Source organism: Cetorhinus maximus, chromosome 5, assembly GCF_964194155.1.
Source record: "Cetorhinus maximus chromosome 5, sCetMax3.hap1.1, whole genome shotgun sequence".
NCBI classification, from domain to species: Eukaryota; Metazoa; Chordata; class Chondrichthyes; order Lamniformes; family Cetorhinidae; genus Cetorhinus; species Cetorhinus maximus.
This window is the reverse complement of record NC_135883.1, coordinates 98,440,412-98,460,851: the sequence shown is the minus strand read 5'-3', so window position 1 is coordinate 98,460,851 and position 20,440 is coordinate 98,440,412. Positions and strand designations below refer to the sequence as shown.

The 20,440-nt window shown below is 41.2% G+C and overlaps 1 protein-coding gene across 1 annotated transcript in view; it reads right to left on the bottom strand.

The window, feature by feature from the left end:
* The window catches only part of nt5dc1 (5'-nucleotidase domain containing 1), a 644,476-nt gene that overhangs the window by 69,294 nt on the left and 554,742 nt on the right, over window positions 1–20,440 (bottom strand). The window contains exon 10 of the mRNA XM_078542226.1: window positions 138–302. Within this exon, the coding sequence (XP_078398352.1) occupies window positions 138–302 (165 nt within the window). The remainder of the gene's footprint in view (window positions 1–137; window positions 303–20,440) is intronic.

Below are 20,440 nucleotides of genomic sequence, written 5' to 3'. Positions count from 1 at the left end.
TGGGTAACCATTCACAGCTGCTGCAATTGACAATAGAATAAACATTGTACATTTTATTTTTTTCAAATGCAAACTACAACTCCTTTTCCTTTATTTGCCCGAACTGATTATCATAAGCAGTTGTTTTGAACACTTACTTCATATTTTCCTTTCTTCTCTAATGGTTCAGAGTCCTTTCTGTCTGTTGTAACTGATTGGCTGGCTTCAACTTCTAGCTCTTCAAGCACCAGGACTGTTTCACAATTATTGTAGCTGTGAGCAGGGAATATATCCGAGCGCATACTGTCACCAAAGTAAACAACCTGTGGGTTAAATAGCAGACATCATGCTGAGTTCTCTCCAGACTAAGACCAGAGCAAAAGCAGAGGTCAACGACATTTGTAAAATGCAAATATAAAGGAGAGGAGAAAACAGAAAGACACTTATTTTCAGATTACTGATCAAGATACACAAAGTCACTCTTCTGAATAGAAATTTGAGCAGTTTTCTGTGGCTTGTCATGAAGGGGACCTATAAGGCCCTGGTCATTTTTATTCTTGAAATATTTTTATGTTGTTGCTCCATAAACTTTATGAAGAAGTTATCTTCCCATATTTCATTAATATGCTGCTAATCAAACGTCAAAAAAATTGAATGTCCACCAAATACATGAATATAGAAGACTCATGGAGTTAACACTTTGTTTTCTTATTTTCCTGTTACTGAGTGGAATTTAATAGGTGTGACAACAAAATATGATAATCAGAAAAGCTGTTCAGTAGCTCTGAATTGAAGGGTGGTTGTGCTGCTTGAAGTGGAAAAAGATAAACAGCACTTCTTTTAGTTATCACAAATGCAAGCTTGTGATTATCTTATACAGATAATGGTTGAGTGTAGGTCCAATTATGGTATGCATTTTGAAAAGATAAGGGACTCAACTAAACTAAGATAAAGGCCAAGATCTTCCAATCAGCTTCCTTACCTCTGCAACTGATGCCGATCAGTCTGAAAACTGCATACTTACTTGGTTATGTTTAAAAGCATTCAACTTCCAATGCTGCAGCCCCAGGAAATTGCTCAGCACAGAAATCCATGCAGAGAACAGCAAAGAGAATCAGCACAGAAGACATGTCCACTTTTTACAGCGCAAGCTGTAAGGTAAGTTTAAATGTCCAGTGCAAATGTTAGTGAATGGATGAATGTCAGTGAATGAGTGAATGGATAGGGTGGTAGGTTGGGTAGGTGGATGAGTTAAGTGGGTAGGGTGAGTGGGGTAAATGAATAGGGTGGCAGGTGGGTGGGGTGGGTCGGGGGTGGTCAGGCTGGGTCAGAAGGGGAGTCAGGTTGGGGGCTAGTCAGATGGTTGGAGTTTAGTGCAGTCGGGAAGAGTAATTGGGTCAGGTTGGATCAGGGGGTGTCAGTATGAGTGATTGAGGGGTCAGTTAAATCGTTACCCAAGAGTTAGATTAGGATTTTTCTGTCTAACATCTCTGGGTAACTATTCAGGTAAGTAAATTGGAACTGTCCGAAGTCTCTGACTCTAATTCAGAAGCAGGGACTTTTGTACAGTGTGCCGGGGAGCGGGAGAATTGTCTGTCATAAGCTCAAACTTCCCAGGTAATTCCCATAGAGGTCAGTGTATCAGGACTTCCATGGCATCCTGACGCACATCTTGTGTCGTAATCCCGGTCTCTGACCATCTGGAGACCAAAAGATCTGGGCCAAAGTACATTCACACCATGGCACACAAAAAATATAATGGCTTAAAATGCCGTCAAAATAATGGCAAGACTCAGAGCACTCACTGTTATTTATGTGCAACTGCCACAACAATTGGAAGTGAGGGTACGTACGTGGTTTAATGCAGAATTCCAATTGTTGCTGTTCAAGATGTTGCTGTTAGTTTGTGGAAATAACTTGTTGTCTGGTTGCCCATTCAAATTCCTTGAGCGGTGTATGAAGTAAACTTGCCACAGAAAGCTAAGGCCTGTCTAGTTTAATTACTGGCATTTTTTTCTGTCCCCTTTTTTCCTCTCTCAATCCAATTTTATTTCCCTGTCTCTATTTCTCTTTCTATACCTGTTTTGACATTGATGTCACCACTCTACCTTACACTTCCTTGATCAAACTTTCTGTTGTCAATTTCACAAACCCTCAATCTGATTGGTTAAGGAGACACATTTGTTTGCCCTGTAGAGGGTATTGTATCATTTTCACCTCCCACTGGCAGCAAGTCGTTTATCTTAAATTGGCAAGGGCAAGACTAACTAATGGTAAACACCGTCCATTAACCTGCCACAAGAAATATTTGGCCCAACATGGTAAAGGAAGCTTGGAAGGAGAATAGCCCCCTAGCTACTGTTACAGCACAATATCTCCACTGTGGCATGTACACCTTCTGGAACCTCAATGAGCCACAGGAAAATCCAAATTGCCAATTATTATTGTTGCTACAGCTGACAGGAAGGCTTGTACCTTCCCTATCACAAAATCTTAAATCATACTGAGAACAAAAGTTAATTTTTAGATTCCAAGATCTTGCATTGATGATATAACTCAGGCCCAAAGGCAATGAAGGCATTGCCATATACTAAAAGATTTTCTTAATTTGATGTTTACAGTGTACAGGAATAAGTTTACCCATTACCTGGCAATTCATATGTTATTTTTGAGTGTTCTTAAAATGACACAAATACTTGCTGTTATCAAATTGGAAGCATTTACAAAATTTAACAGAATATCTAAGGTATACCATGGAACTGGATTTGCACATCAAGATGGCAATGCAGTCCTGGAATCCAGATTACAACAGAGAAATCCATCAGCACATGTTGTCAGGGGTTTGATACAGCACTTTCCAAGCAGCAGTATTAAACAAGACCTTTTTGTTACAATTAGTAGCAACACAATGCATCTCTTGTTATTGAAAACAATGGGCCAGAATTTTCGTGGAGTGGCAATCACAGTCGGATTGCTACTCCGCTTCTTTTTATTTACCTCAGTCTGGAGTTAAACATTTCTCACAGGGGGTTGGATGGGAGAAGGCAGTCAAAGGGGTTGGAAGGGGAACCAATAAGTAGTCAGGGTTGGGAGATAGTCGGGGGTGGGGCTGTAGTCGAAGGGTTGGGATGGTAGTCCGGGTCGGTGGGGGGTGGATGGGAAGCATAATCAGGGTGGTGGAGGTGGTGGGGGGGGGGGGGGGGTGGGAAGGGAAGCATAGTTAGGGTGGTGGAGGGTAGTCAGAGGGTGGGGAGGGCAGTCGGGAGGGTTAGCCTGGGGGTGCAGTGGGAGTGTTGGGGGGTTGGGAAGGTCAGTAGTATAGTTACCCCAGAGTTAGAAGTTATTTTATTCCTCTAACTTTTCCTGGGTAACCATTCTGATAAGAGAGCCGGAACCATCTGAAGTCTCCGATTTAAATCGGAGTTTCGATGGTTCCCATTGCTGAGCAATTGCCCAGTGGAAGTTCAAACTTCCCGAGCAATCGCCATGCAGTCCTTGGGTGGTTTGGGGTGGTCCCCAAGTGCATTTTCTGGGGTACCTCTGGAGTATAACCCCCAGGAGATCGGAAGTTCTAGGCCAATGTTATTTCAGTATCTAAAACAACAATTTGCATTTATATAGCACCTTTACATACAAACATATGAAATAGGAGCAGGAGTAGGCCACTTGGCCCTTCAAACCTGCTCTAGCATTCAATAAAATCATGGCTGATCTGATTGTAACCTCTCGCCTACCCCTGATAACCTTTCACCTACTTGTTAATCAAGAACCTATCTAGCTCTGCCTTAAAAATATTCAAAGACCCTGCTTCCACTGCCTTTTGAGGAAGAGAGTTCCAAAGATGTACGATCCTCAGAGAAACAATTTCTCCTCATCTCTAAATGAGCAACCGCTTATTTTTAAACAGTTGCCCCTAGTTCTAGATTCTCACATAAGAGGAAACATCCTCTCCACATCCACTCTGTCAAGACCCCTCAGGACCTTAAAGTTTTCGATCAAGTCACTTCTTACTCTTCTAAACTCCAGTGGATGCAAGCTTAACCTGTCCAGCCTTTCCTCATAAGACAACCCACCCATTCCTGGTGTTAGTCTAGTAAACCTTCTCTGAACTGCTTCTAACGCATTTACATCTTTCTTTAAATAAGGAGACCAGTACTGTACACAGTACTCCAGATGTGGTCTGACCAATGCCCTGTACAACTGGAGCATAACCACTCTACTTTTGTGTTCAATTCCCCTTGCAATAAATGATAACATTCTATTAGCTTTCCCAATTACTTACTGTACCTGCATACCAGCCTTTTGTGATTCATGCTCTAGGACACCCAGATCCTTCTGAATCTCAGAGCTCTGCACTCTCTCACCATTTAGATAATATGCTTCTTTTTTATTCTTCCTGCCAAAATGGGCAATTTCACATTTGTCCACATTATACTGCATTTGCCAGGTCTTTGCCGACTCACTTAACCTATCTATGTCTCTTTGTAGCCTCCTTATGTCCTCTTCACAGTTTACTTTCATACCTATCTTTGTATCATCAGCAAATTTAGCAATCATCCCTTTGGTCCCTTCATCCAAGTCATTTATATAAGACCATAAGACTGTAAGACGTAGAAGCAGAAGTAGGCCTTTCAATGAGATCATGGCTGATCTGATAATCCACAGCTCCACTTTCCTGCCTTTTCCCCATAACCCTCAATTCCCTTACTGATTAAATTGTGAAGAAAACATCCCAAGGTGCTTCACAGGCGCATAATCAAACCAAAACTTCCAATAAGTCAAAGGAAGAGATATTAGGATGGATGACTAAAACCACATATCAAGGAAATGTTTTTGTTCTGGTTAATAAGGAAAATAAAGCACTTATCATTGAGAGCAATGTTACCACAACCTATGAGTTTATACATTTACTTTTCTTTGATCAAATAAATTGGGAATTCATACTTTCAGTTCACATACATTTCAGTGTTTGACTAAGACTAAGCAACAGAGCACTATATTAAGTGCAGACTTGGCAACAAGTGAAACATGTTTTCTAGTGTCTAGTTTTTTTCTGGCACAGTGGTAACACTGTCGCCTCAGAGTCAAGAGGGTTGTAGGTTCTGGCTCCATGTCAGAGAGTTGAACACATAATCTAAGCTGACATTTCACTGCAATACTGAAGGAGTTTTGCATTGTCATAAATGTCATCTTTTAGATGGGGCATTCAACTGAAATCCCATCAGCCTTTTTAGATGGACAGAAAACATATCACTGCCCTATTCATGGAAACACAGGGGAGTTCTACCAGTGTTATTTATCCCTCAGCCAACACAAACAAAAACAGGCCATCTGGTCAGATATCTCACTATTGTTTATGGGCAAATTGGCTGTTGTGTTTACGACATTAGAATACTAACTACGCTACAAAAGTACTTAATTAGCTGCAAAGCGTTTTGGGATATCCTGAGATTGTGAAAAGTGTCAAATAAGCAAATTCTTTATTTTATTTCTTGTAACTGCTTTCAGAGAATGGTGCACATGCATCAATCTGTGCACAAAATGTCCACATTCTCCTCTCAGTGTTCTGTGACTCCTTAGACTTCTTTTCTGTTTGTTCCTCAGTCATTTTCCTCAACATTGTAATTCTGACAATCTTTGCATTTCTCTCCTCTTCACTGATATAAAAAAATGGGGTATTCCTGAGCACAAACTGAAACATTCGGTGCCTCACTGCTGCATTATTGTTTGAATTACACAGTTTGGCAGTCCATGTTGCTATTTATCCTACACATGACCAGTAGCTCCACTCCTATAAACGCATTCTGCTCCCATATCCCTTTATTTCCCTTTCCTTCAACACAACAGCTAACCTACTTTTAAACATTGACATGCGCCCAGAATTTCCTTGGGGCTGCTTCCACTTCTCCGGGTGTAAATTGGTTTCTGCACTCCGATGGTAAAGTTACATTGCCGAAGCAGGAACAGCTCTGAGAAAATTTCATGTCTAGGTCTCTACCTCATTCATTAACTGCAGTAGTATATTCCACAACCTCACACTCCCTGTGAAAAGCAGTTTCTCTTACTTTATGTCTTAAATCTCTTACATTTAATCTTAAATCTATATCCCCTTTGAGACTTCTCTACCACTAGAAACAAACTCTTGTTCCCATCTAATCTATCCCATCACAATTTTAAAAACATCAATCAAATCCCTCCTTAATCTGCTCTACTTAAATCAAAACAACCCAAATTCTTTTGGGACTTCCTTCATTATTGTATTTTCTCAAATGAGTCAGCATCCTAACTAAGATTGTGGCTTCAGGGAGACGGTTGGACACTTTAGGAGATTGGAGTGTGGGTTTGGAAGCAGGTTTACTTGAGTGGCCAGGAGATGAGTGGCAGGGTGGTGGGGAGGGGTGTGTGGAAACCTCCCTGCTCTTCCCAGCCAACAAGCAGTGCTGTAACAGCAATTACCTGATGGATTGGGGCTTCTCCGCTTCCTTCAGCCACCTGATCTCCCAAGTCTTGATATCTGAAAGGCTGTTAAAATTTGAGGCACATAGCCTCATTAACATATTTAAATGCTGGACACATCTCTCAAGCAGTTAAGCCACCTTGTCCCTTTAGAGCAGGGAATAGAGGCAGATTTCAGATGTTTGAAATTTTAACTGACTCCTGCACATCTCCCGCCCATGTTGCAAATGCTGAGCTCAGTTACAAGATGATTAGCCCCACGTCTTCCTAACTTTGGTTACAATTGTGCCACTTTCATCCTTTAGCTAAAAGCAAAAACCTTCCCCATTGCATCGATTCTTAGTTTATATGGACTATCAATCCACAGATTTGACATCCATGATTGAAAGTTACATTGTAGGTCTCAAATAGATAGGTCCAGCCCCCAGAAGGCTGGGTCGATGCAAAGGAAACACTTGCATCAGCCATGATGGTCTTTAATCCCTGAGCTGATTTTTGTTTCAGAATGTCCCCGGTAGATTATGGAAAGTCATTGACATAAATGTATTATAATACAACCTTTCCAGCAAGTGTTCCTAATACATAGGCATAAAAAGAACGTTTCCTCAGGCCAGCCACATATTTAAATGAGAAACAGATATGCTTCAGAAACTTCCATGAGTTTATCTAGTAACTGTCTGAGCCATACGGACCAGTAGATTCCAGGTGCCACAGTCTGTACTGAGTGATCTTAGCCATGCAGTTGGAGAATCTAGAATTGGCTTCAGCAACTCTATTAGGAAGGGGGTATTTACCAAGGGTCCCTACTCCTGTTTATTAGCTCATGGTTCCTGCTGTGAGTGCACATGTGTGGCCAATGAGACACATGTTTAATCTTAAAGGAGGAGATGGAGCGGTTGAGGGAAGGAATTAGAGAGTGTGGGGCCCAAATGGTTGAAGGCATGTCTGTCAATGGTGGGGTAAAGGTGGTGGGGAGGTAGTTGGACAAGGGTCCAGAATCAGAGGATGAGACAGTTCCTGAGGGGCTGCTTCTAAGACTTTTCAGGAAGTTGCAGAGATATATGAGGATGAGATCATGAGGGGTTTAAAAACAAGAATGAGAATTTTACAGCGGGCCAGCTGGAGGACTGGGAGCGATGGGGGAGCAGGACTTGGCATAGGATAGAACACTAGCAGCCGAGTTTTGGATGAGAGCGCAGAGTGGAGAACAAGAGGTCAGCTTTGGAATAGTCAAGTCTGGAGGTGACAAACATGGACGAGAATTTTAGCAGCAGATGAGCTGTGGTGGGGCAGAGACATTAGGAGATGAAAGTAGGTGGACTTTGTGAAGAAGGGGATATGGGGTGCTCAGCTTGTGATTGAATAAGATGCTAAGGTTCTGAACTGGTTTATCCAGAGATAGGAGCTTAGGATACTGTGATGCATTAGGGAGGGAAAAAGTTACCTGCACTTTGTTCCAGGTGGCAGTCACATCCCTTAGGCTAGGTAATTCTGATTTGGTCCGTGGTCAGGGACAGATGGGTGTGACTACAAGTGAGGCAGCTATGGGGATCCAGAAGGTAGCAATGGAGGAGCCTCAGTCCCAGTAATTGTTCAACAGTTTAAGGTTTTTGCAGTTTATGTACAAGGGCAGGGTCTGAGGGTGGATGAGCAAACGGACCATGGCACTGTGGTGCAGGAAGCCATTCAAATGGTGGGAGTAAATGGAATGTAGTTGTAGTAGGGGAGAGAACAGTTAGGGGGATAGATACGGCTCTTTTCAGTCAAGAGTGTGGGTCCCAAAGGTGCTGGTATCTATTCTAAAGAAAGTCTTAACAATACACTTAGAAAAGCATGGTATCATTAGAACAAGTCAATAAGGTTTTGCAAAAGGGAAATCCTGTTTGACAAATTTATTGGAGTTTTTTCAGGACATAACAAGTAGGGTAGATAAAGGGAACCAGTAAATGTAATATACTTGGATTTCCAAAATGCATTCAATAAGTTGCCATATAAAAGGTTAAAAAACAAGGTGAGGGCTCACGTAGTTGGGGTGATATACTAATATGGATAGAGGATTGGCTAATGGACAGAAAGCAATGAGTAGGGATAAATGGGATATTTTCAGGTTAGCAGGCTGTGACTAGTGAAGTGCTGGAAGGACCAGTGCCGGAGCTTCAGCTATTTACAATCTATATTTACTTATTGACTTAGATGAAGAGACAGAGAGTAATGTATCTAAGTTAGCTGACAATACAAAGCTGCGAGGAAGACAGAAAGAGGCTGCAAAGATACATTGACAGGTTAAGTGAGTGGGTAACAAGCTGACAGATGGAATGTAATGTGAGGAAATGTGAAGTTATTCACTTTGTAGTAAGAATAGAAAGGCAGAATATTTTTTAAAAAGGTGTGAAACTTGTAAATGTTGATGTTCAGTGAGATTTGTGTACATTAGCACAAAAGTTAGCATGCAAGTACAACAAACAATTAGGAAGGCAGATGACATGTTGATCTTTATTGCAAGGGGATTGGAGTACAAAAATAAGGTAGTCTTGCTACAATTATACAGGGCATTGGTGAGATCACACCTAGAGCATTGTGGGTATTTCTGACCTCCATATTTAAGAAAGAAAACACTTACTTTGGAGGCAGTACAATAAAGGTTCACTAGATTGGTCCCTAGGTTGAGAGAATTGTCCTATGATGAGAGGCTGAATAAATTTGATCCCTATTTACTGGAATAAAAACAAAGTGTTGCAAAAACTCGGCAGATTTGGCAGCATCTGTGGAGAAAGGAACAGAGTTAATATTTTGAGTCCAATATGACTCTTTTCTATTCTCTGGAGTTTAGAAGAATGAGAGGTGATCTCATTGAAACATTCAAGATCCTGGAGGAGCTTGATAGGGTAGATACTGAGGCATTGTTTCTCCTGGCTGGGGAATTTAGATCAAGGGAGTACAGTTTTAGGATAAGGGGCCGATTATTTAAGACTGAGATGAAGGTAAATTTATTCAACAAAGAGTTGTGAACCTTTGGAATTCTCTACTCCAGACGGTTGTGGATGTGCCACCATTAAACATATTTAAAGCTGAGATAGACAGATTTTTGGTCTCTCCAGTAATCAAATGAAATGGAGAGCAGACAGAAAAATGAGGTTGAAGCTTTGATCATACTGAGCAGTGGAGCAGGCTCGACAGGCCCTATGGTCTTCTCCTGCCCCTACTTCTTATATTCTTATAGTGACCTGAGAGGGGTTAGGATAAGCAGCAAGGGAAGGAGTTTGTGGTTTAATTGGACAAAAATTGCAACTCATCCAAGACTAGATGCTTGACAAGTCTGATAATACAGAAGCAGTTGGATAGTCAAGAGAGACAGTGGAGAGGTAATGTCTGCATACATATCAAAGTTGATCCTGTATCCTTGGATCATGTTGCTAAGGGCCAGTTTGTTGACAAGAAGGAGGAACAGCCCAAGGATAGATCCTTGGGGCTTCCATTACTAGGTGTAGGGCGGGTAGAAGAGCTATTGGTGAAGATGCTGTGGCTATGTGAACAAACTGAGAACTGTCCAACTGTGCTGAACAACAGAGGAAGCACTTTGCAGGAGAATGGTGTCATTGACTATTTCAAGGGCTGCAGAAAGGTCAAAGAGGGTGAAGGAAGAGAATAAAGCAACATAGTCATTTGTGACTGATCAGGTCCATTTCATGCTGTGGCAGTGGTGGAAGCCTGATTGGAGAGATTCAAACATGGGGCTGTGGGAAAGATGGACATGGAGTTGTGAGCTGACAACATATTCAAGAACCTTTGAGGTGGAAGGTGGTTGCAGATCAGGCAAAGACAGAGAGGATCAAATATGTTTTTTTGAATAGGGTGTGATGACAGCTGTTTGAAAGGAAGAGGAACCTTATCTAAGGAGAGGAGACTATTTACAAAGTCAGACAGCATGGGGCACATGAAGAGAAGTTGGGTGGTCAGCCAATTCATGGCAATGTAATTCAGGGAATGCGAGGTGGGTTTTGTAGACAAGATACAATTGGAGAACGTATGATCCTAGAGTAATGTGCCTTTTGGCAGAGAAGAGCATTTGATGCAAGGTCCACCTTACTCTGATGATGGATACCTGAACCAGCTATGTACAAACACACTCATGTTAACACCCCATGGACTTGAGGGAGCAAAGATGGGATATATATCAGGAGTAAGAACCAGGATGGGTTATGGTAAAAGTTTTACTGAAGACAAGGGTATCCAATGTGGAGGGTGGCTCGCAGATTGGCAGCTGTGGAGAATGGAAGGCTAGAGGCTAGAGAGTTGGGAGGCTAAAAGTTGAGTTGTGAGTGACTTGGTAGAGTTCTTTCTGGAGGCAGTTGCAGAAGGAAATGGGGTTAGAAGCAAGTAGGTGGAAATTGATGGTGAGTGTTACAAGGACCAAGACTATGGGAGTAAAGAGGTCATGTAAGATTTCAAGGTTAAGGGGTGGCTGTGGATATGGGTGGGAGAATTTATATGGATCAAGAGCTTCACATAACCAAATTAACAAATTAAGATAAGGATACTTTTAAATCTGAGGAACTCTTTTTTTTCATCTTAATCCAAGCTGAAGTTATGCTATAGAATCATTTTTAAAATATCAAAGCAGCTCATGATATAAATGTATTACACCAGTAAAAGTTGAATTGTGAGATACCTTCAGTTTGTTCAAACACCATTATCCTTGCTAGAGACGCTATAAGTTATTTCTAATTTTGCCTCCAGCTGAGACTTGACTGTTTTCCAACAGTGTTCTGTGTTACTGTGACATCTCATTCTGATTGCCAACAGCAAAGGTAGCTCATAACTGAAAGAAAACATTTGCATTTCTATTGCACCTATCATGCCTCAGGACATCCCAAAGTGTTTCACATTGATTACAGTGCTTTTTGAAGATGAATCACTGTTGTATTTTAGGAAACGCAACAACCAATATGTATGAAGCAAGAGCCCACAAACAGAAGAACAATAATTATAAGATATACTGTTTTAGTGATGTTGGTTGAGGGATAACTGTAGGTCATGATTTAAAAAAACACTATAGTTTTCACACAGTCTCTCAAGACAAAGTGATTTAAAGCCTGGGGAAAAATACAGAAAAAAGTGTTTTTGGAACATATAAAAATCATTTTTGAACAGGTATCTAGCTGATTTATGACATGTAGGTTGAGGTACTTCTATTTAAATAGGTTGAATCTGTCAAACAATACTTCAAATGTTGAACGCTTCATATATCATCTGTAAGTTTCAGCTAAAGTTGTGGTATGTGATGTAGAATATTTTATATATAAATAAAAATAATATGTGAAGGGACAAAGTTGGCTGAATTTAATTTAGAGGAAGTTTAACTCTGTTCCATTTATATTCAGTGATATCAATTTTAAAAGTATTAATGTCATCATCTGTGTTATTCAGCACTGTTGAGGTAATACCCATCTTGAATGAGTTTCATGGAACTATTTTCATTTCTGTTTTGGGCATTCCACCCTTCTTAAACAGAAAGCAGCTGTTTCTCCGTACATTCCCATGGCAACTAAACTAAGTGCAATAAAGATACGAGAACAAAACTATTAAGGAAAGCTGTTTCTCCAAGAAAACTACTATCAAATGGATAAAGATGACAAAAATTACATATCACTTGAAAGGTTTCTACGGCAAACTGCTAATGTTGTATGCTGTGCAATGTTACAGTGCTGCTGCAGGGCATTTGGTGAGAGTTTGAGAAGTTAGGTATTAGACTGAAGAGTAGGACCTCCAAGACAATGTGACAACGTTACTTTCACTAGCATGTACTAGCCCAATTTGGAAGAAGGAAATTAAGCACAACAATGCATGGTTTGACAGGGATTATGGAAAAAAGCGATTCAGCTTTAAAACACTGAGAAAAAGCAGGTAAAATCATTATCAATGGGATGGGATTCATTAAACTGTCTGGCAGAAGTATCCTTGCAGAGAGGGTAAATAAGGTAGTGGTGCAGGAATAAGGGACATATTTGAAAAAGCATATGAAAGAGGGGCTCAAAATAAGTATAGCGGAAGGACAAACCAATTTAAAGTGGTAAGCTTGGAGTGAAGGAGGATATGAGAATTGACATTAGGGCAGTTGGACTGAGATTAAAGATATGGATAGTGGTGGAAAGAATAAGAAAAATAGAATAGAACAGGTCAGTGAATAGTACAAATGTGCCAGGGTTGCAGTGTTTGTATGTGAATTGACAAAGCATCAGAAAGAAAGTCAGGGAATTAAAAGAATGAAAGGATAAATTTTCAGGAGATAGAAAGTGGAAAGGGAGGAGGAGTGTCCTTATCAACTAAAGACACATGGATTGGAAACCCTGACCTGGATATGTTGATATCGTGTGGTATAGTAGGCGTCACACTCAGAGTGCAGATCAAGGAAGGTCACTTCACTTGTATGGATGTGGCGATTGGTGGCACCACTATCCCCATGGATGCATCTTGGGCATTTGCCGAAGGAAGGGGAGGTTGAGAAAAGTAGCACCAGAAAACTGCACACATCATGCTGCTTCCATCAACCAGGAGGGAATTTTAGAATCTGCCGCTTATAAGGGGACTGAAAACAAAGGATGGCACCATTTTTATAGGGGTCCAGTATAGGATGAAGGCCTGGGAGCCCAGGTGGGCTGCACAAACGCTACAGATGCTGAGCTCATTCCAATGTCCAAGTTGCTGGGTATTAGAGAGATCAGAGCCAAGGGAATTCCTTCTCCTGATCCCTGCGTGGGACTGATAGAGGTTCCACTCTAAACAAGTTGTAAAGCAAACTCAAGGCAGGATGTGGGATACAGTGTATGTGGGTTCTATAGTCACTTTCAAGTCACTGGTCAAGCTGCCAGGAATATAAGGAAAGTTATTAAATAATAGTGACGCACAGACAGAGTCTGTCTGGGTTGAGTTAAAAAATAATGAGAGTTTTGTTAACATTTTGGAAGTACATTATAAACCACTTCATGTAACTGGAAAGAAATTGAGGATGAGATTTTTGGCATTTAGAGTTATAATTATGGGGACAGAAAAGGGAGTATGCAGCACTGGATGTAGCTTTGGGTAGCTCCAGGTGGATGGATATTTAGGAAATATTTGTTGCAAAAACCTTAATAGGCTTAAAGTGAAAACAGACAAAGCAAATGAGGTCCAGTCACAGACTAGATTTCAAAGGGATAGGAAGGGATCTAGTCCAGATTAATTGGAAAGATGACTATTCAAAGAGGAAAGAGGCCATGACAGCATCCTAGATGTAGTGATGATGATCTATGTATCGCTGTTAACCACCACCTTAGCCAAGCTGCTCCATTAGAAAAACACAGGACAAATCTAACACAGCCAATTTCTACAAGAGGAAAATACCGCAGATGTTGGAAATCTAACAGAGAAACAGAAAATGTTGGAAATACTCAGCAGGTCTGGCAGCATCTGTGGAAAGAGAAACAGAGTTTTCAGGCCGTGATCTTTTGTCAATTGAGTAAAATCCAGCATTTCCCCTACCAATTACTACAATTATCAACCTCTTCCTAATCACCAGTAAAGTGATGAAAGGAATAAATAGCATCACAAAGTAATGCTTACTCATGAATAACCTGCTCACCAATGCTCAGCTTGGGTTCAGCCAGAACCATTTGGCTTCGGATATTCTTAATCTAGACATGAACTCGAAAGGTGAATGTTAGGAGAGAGTTGAGCACAGCTTGATATCAAGAGAGTATTCGACTAAGTGTGGTGTTGTGATGCGGTGGCCGAGTTGGTACTATTAGATAGAGTAGATCAGCAGATACTTCTTGGGTGGAAAATTTCTGTTTATTAACAAAAGTACTCAGCAGCACTACACATGTTCTTTTACTTCAAACTCTATCTCTACACAACCAGCTCCTACTACAGACTACTAACTACAGAGGTAGCCCGCGCTACTCTGCTATTGGATACTAAGATCATGTGATCTTCCATAATAACATTCTTCTTAAAGGTATATTACACATCAGATAAATCCACAATTACCACATCCCTTGCCCCCCTTTACTCAAATATACATTTTATATTTACAAGTATTTGGGGTTTGCAAATTTCTCAAACAACAATATATTTACACTGGGAAGGAATTTACAATTTCAGTCTTTCTGGTGGTTTCCTTATATGTGTAGAATGTCTCGGCTCTACAACTTCAGATGCTTTGTCAGGAACCTCCTTTTCCGGGGTTGCCTGAACATCAGGTTCTTCAGTGGGGGCCTGTAGTTCTGTATCTTCAACTCTTGCAGCAACATCAGACATGTCAGTACTAGGTTGAGTATTCTCAACAGGAAACACTGAACTGGTTGTGAACACTGGTGGAATCAATTCTTGATCTGTTTCTCTTTTCCTTATATGATCCACATGTCTCCGCATGACTCGGCCTTCCACCGCCACATGGTAAGATAGAGGTACAGTCACTGCACTTATTTCACCCGGTAACCACTTTGGTCCTTCTCCAAAGTTCTTCACGTATACCTTCTCTCCCACAGTAAATTTCCTCTCATGACTCTGCCAGTCATGTCTAGTTTTCTGCCTTCCCGGACTCCTTTTCACCTAAATTTGGCATTATTAAGCTCAATCTCACCCTGAGTCGGCGTTTCAACAATAACTCAGCAGGTGTGACACCTGTGGTTGTGTGAGGGTGGTTCTATAATGGAAAAGAAAGCGTGCTAGTTTGGTTGTTAATGAGTCTCCAGTGAACTTCTTCATGCCAGCCTTGAATGGTTGAACCGCCTTTTCGGCCAGTCCATTTGAGGAAGGGTGGTACGGTGAAGTTTTCACATGAGTGATACCGTTGAGGCTGGTAAACCGTTGTAACTCATACTCGTAAATGCCGTGCCCTTATCAGAAATGACTTCTTCTGGTGGTCCATTGATGGCAAAACTTTGTCGTGGCTTCTCAATTGTAGCAGTTGATATTGGTGATTGGTAATTTCATCTCATATGTCCATCCATTTCGAGTGGGCATCTACAATGAGCAGAAACATCGTTCCCATGAAAGGTCCCGCATAGTCAAGTACCCATGGTTTTCCTGGCCACTCCCGAGAGTGTAATGGCGCTGTTGAAGTTAACTTTTGCAGTTGCTGACATAGCACACAATTCCTTACTAAACTTTCTTTTTCGCCATCCATCCCAGGTCGCCATAGGTAGCTGCAAGCTATGGTCTTCATTCGGGATATTCCAGGATATGTGCTGTGTAGTTCAATTAACAATGGTTGCCTTCCCTTTGGGAGGAACTATCACTCTTGCCCCCCACAATAAGATGCCTTCCTGGCTGGTTATTTCATGCCTTCTGTTTCATTTTATCGGATACTGGCTCTTGTGACCAACCATGAAGCACGTTCTCGTACTTGAGATAGGACTGGGCCCTGACTTGTCCAGTCTCTGATCTGTCGAGCATATACCAGTGTAGAATCTAAGAAATTTAACAACAAAACAAGTTCTTGTTTAACTGGGACATTCTCATAATTTTCTTGTAAAGGAAAATGACTAAGTGCATTGGCGTTTGCAATTTGATTGCCAGGCCTATGGACAAAAGTGCACTCGTATGCTGCCAGGATTAAAGCCTTATTCGCGTTTCTGTGTCTTCTTTCTATCTGTCGCCTTCTTTCTGGCACTGACTTTAATCTTGCCCTTCTTTTTGATTTCAATATTGGCCAGACTAATCTCAGATGCAAGCTCGACTTGAGTGAACTCAGTGGTTGAGTCTTCCAGAATTTCATCACCTGTAGAAAATTCTGCGATTTTTGAATTCAAAGCTTCTTTGGCTTTATGTAGCTGATTCTTCAGCTCTTCCATCTCTTGTTGTACTTGTTTGCTGTCTCCTGGAAAATTAAGCATTGTTGTGTATTCTCTGCCAACTCATCCTTCAGTTTGGTCAGAGAGGTGAATTCTTTCTGCTTCTCTTCGTAATTTTTCAGTGGTACAAACTGACCTGAGGGAATCTCGTAGTGTGTGAAGGTCTTTCAGCAGGTTTTCTTTTTCCTTTCAAAGGTTGCTGAACTTGTCTTGAACTCTGTCATCAAGCATGGTCACTTCGAGTTCCTTCTGCTGTTCTTCCATGTTTTGGCTTAAGACAGCCTGCAGTTCTTTAGGTTGTTGAGCCTTTACACACTCCTTTTCCAAAGCAGAAATGCTTCCTGCTTCCTTTTGAAATCTCAGTGGTCCCTCAAGGTTGATTTCCCTTAGCCAGTTTCGCCCTAGGAGGCTTGATCCTTGCCTCTCAATACCAACACTGGTAGCTTAACCGATTGGCTCCCATAATGAACAGTTACTCTACTTATGCCTTTGACTTGGATGTCTTCACCGTGTATGTTTTTAATTGGGCAGCTGTTTCTTCCAAATTTAATTGATGTTTGCCATTGCTCAGATATTTAAGGTATGTTCCCCAATTCCCCAAGCTCCTGTGTCCACTTCCATTTGAACAGGTCTACCATTCACTTTCACTGTTACATAGATTGGTTCTGTCCTTCCAACCGTCAAATTATACAGCGAATAAATATCTGAATCTGTTGCTTCAGGCTCTTCTACATTGTAGATCCCACTGGTTTTTTTCTTTAGTTTAAAAGTCTGTTTGACTCTTTCCTTACACTGTCTCGTTATGTGTCCGTTTTTATGACAATAAAAACATTTTTTTTAAAGTGCCAATCATTAAAAGATTGTTTGTTTCCACCTCTATTGATAATACTTCTTGTGTTTGCTGCAAAGTCATTTTTTCTCACTTTCCTACTAGCGGGGGCTGTTTCCTGAGTCATGACTCGCTGGGGATAGTGCACTGTAATACCAAGCCCCACTGTTCCCCGAACCGCGACAAACGTGAAAAGTTTGATCAAACCATCAGATTGCCCCAATTCCACCTAACAGTTTAATTTAGGTTAACAGAGTACGAGCATCAGGTTTGTAAACTTAATGGGCAGAATTTTACGGCCCCGTTTCGGCGGGGACGGGGCCGTAAAATGTGGCGAGACATTATAATCCCCATTGACTTCGGCCGGAATGTAAAATCCCGCTGCCATAAAATTCTGCCCAATAAGTAAATAACTGTTTATTGAACAAATTGTCTTTGACTAGTGGCAAAAGAAAGAAATATGAACTGCTAACTTCTAACTCAATAACTTAAACTCTACCCCTTCCTAAACCTTTATACACACACACACACACACACAAGACACATAAAACATGGATTTTAAGGGCAAGATAAAACAGTTCAATAGCACCAATCCGGAGATTGAGATTAGATGGGTTGATTTTGATTGATGTCTTCCAAATTCCTTGCAGTTTGTTGTTGATGACATGAGGTGGTCTTTCAGTCTGTGGTTCACTGGTTGAAAAACTGCTTTTCAATGTCTCTCCTGGTGATTTTTCCCTTTCCTCGAGACAGGGATTTTTAGAGAAAGCAGGTTACAGAGATATGAAGGATAGCCAGCAGAATTGCTGGAATCTTACAAACACAGGAGAGACAGGTTTCAGGTCTTCCTTCTTTGCAGGTTAGGAGCTGTTCTTCCTGCACTATTACCACACAAAATCCTGGTTACCTGGTCAGGAGCCAATTAAAATGCTGTCGTTAGGCAGTTCCCCCTAGTCCAGAACTCCTTTCCAGCACCATCCTGTTCTCTTATGGCACTCTATGTTCCTGAATAGCAACATTGTAGATACTCCTCATCCTGTTCCAGTGAACATACCTTTCAACTGCAGCGATGGTAATTTTTTAAAGCCACAGTCCAATTTTAATGCCATAGTCCAAGAAAAATAAAAAAAATTGGTTCTTTACACCTACCTATTGGCAGAATCTTGCATTTTCATGCCCTTTTTGGCTGGGGCTTCCCACCTGATGTGGAAGACGGTACTGTTGTGCGCACCCTGTATGGCTTTCGAATCTCTTACTGCACTTTCCATTGCAATCTCTAGCGCTTTAAAATACAAACTTGTTTTGGATAACAATCACTTCTGAATCATGTCCTTCACCCTGTCCACCAATTCGTCAAAACTTTCAAAACTGGGTGCCGTCAGACTTCGAATCAAGCCATATTTTTTTATTCCCACACGTACTTAAAAGAATTGCCTGCCTCTTCTCTTCCCCCGTAATCTCATTTGTTTGGAAATGAAACAAGAGATGCTCGATGTAACTCTTTCAGAGTTAAAACAATGAGACGCTCAATGTAGTGGGACCAATCATCCGTTGCTGGATCAGAAGGATCAATTCCTCCAAATCGTGGCATGCTGTGAGGGGATTACTTCAATGATTTGAACTGAACTTCTACTTAACAACTGCTGTGCGAGGTACAGTGCTGATTTTGTTTCTTTTGATTTCTTCTGTTTAACTTGTTTAATCCTCATCGCCAGTTTGTTGTGATGTGGTGGCCGAGTTGGTACTATTGAGAGAGTAGGTCAGCAGACACGTCTTGGGTGGAAACTTTCTGTTTATTAACAAAGGTACTCAGCAACACTACACATGTGCTTTTACTTCAAACTCTATCCCTATATAACCAACTCCTACAACAGACTACTGCCCACTGACTACTAAATACAGAGGCAGCCCGTGCTACTCTGCTATTGGATACTAAGATCATGTGATCTTCCATAATAACATTCTTCGTAAAGGTATATTACACATCAGATAAATCCATAATTACCACATGTGGCATGAAGGAACCTTGGTAAAACTGACTCAAATGGTGAGTCACTTGAAGGCTTGCCAATGGCTAGAGTCATACTTAGCCCTAAGAAAGATGATCGTGGTTATCAGAGGCCAGTCATTACAGCCCAGACATCACTGCACGGAAATGTCCTAAGACCAACATTCTTTAGCTGCTCATCAATGAACTTCTCCACAGCATAAGGTCAGAAGAAGGGCTGTTTGCTGATAATTCCAGTGCCAAGCTGCATTCATTACCCATCCAGTAATGAAGCAGCTCATGCCAGCATATAGCAGAAACCTGGATGATATGCAGGCTTGGGTGGACAGGTGCCATACATTAGGTGAGCTACGTGTCCCAAATGAGCATTCATTCAGGCTTGTCAGTCAGGGAAAGGGTAGATTTAATGGGTAGATATGTTTGCGATTGCAAAACGGGGAGAGGCCTGGGTGGCAGTGACCCACATTGTTCTTGTAGAGCTCAGAGATGATCTCTGCCCTTGCTGAGGCCATTAACATAAGTGAAACATTTACCTTGTCCAGCCTCTTCTTTGTGCCCATCTGCTATTACTAGTCCTATAAATGTCTTTGGATCCTGATATATATGGATTTTAAGGCTCCTGGTCTCAATCACGTAGGATGCCAATGAAATCTATAGAGGCAATATGCTGATGGATGGGAAGCAAGCAGGACCAATCTTGAATTTAATCTCAGTACCAGGTAGTGGGAGTTAGAATTCTCCCTTCAACGGCAGCACCATTGCTCAGTTTCCCAAAATCAACAGTTTGGGGATCATTATTTACCAGAAGCTGAACTGGGCCAGCCATAACACCATAGCTACCAAGAACTGAGATGAGTGGCTATTCTCCTGACTCTAGCCTCCCTGTCTTTACAAGGCTTACGTTGAAGTATGGCGGAATTATAATCACTCACATAGATGGCCAGAGGCATAACATTAAAACCTTTCACTTGACTGGTGTTTCTGCATTGGAATCAATATCTACCCCTCCTTTACTTGTGCACTATGGTTTACATACTGCAGGATTCACTGCAACAACTCACTAAGGTTACTTTGACAGCACCTCCCTCCCATATGACTACTACCAATAGTAGCAATGCTGTGGGAACACCATCATCTTTAATTTACCCTTCAAGACATATCTAATCCTGAAATTCTCTACCCAGCATCACTAAAAGAATACCATCATGACAAACTACTGTGGTTTAAGGAAAGGACCGATTTTTTTCAGGGCAGCTAGGATTGGGCAATTATAATTGAAGAACAAATGTATATCTATCAGTTTTAAGTACATGCTGCAATGTCAAAGTACCAACT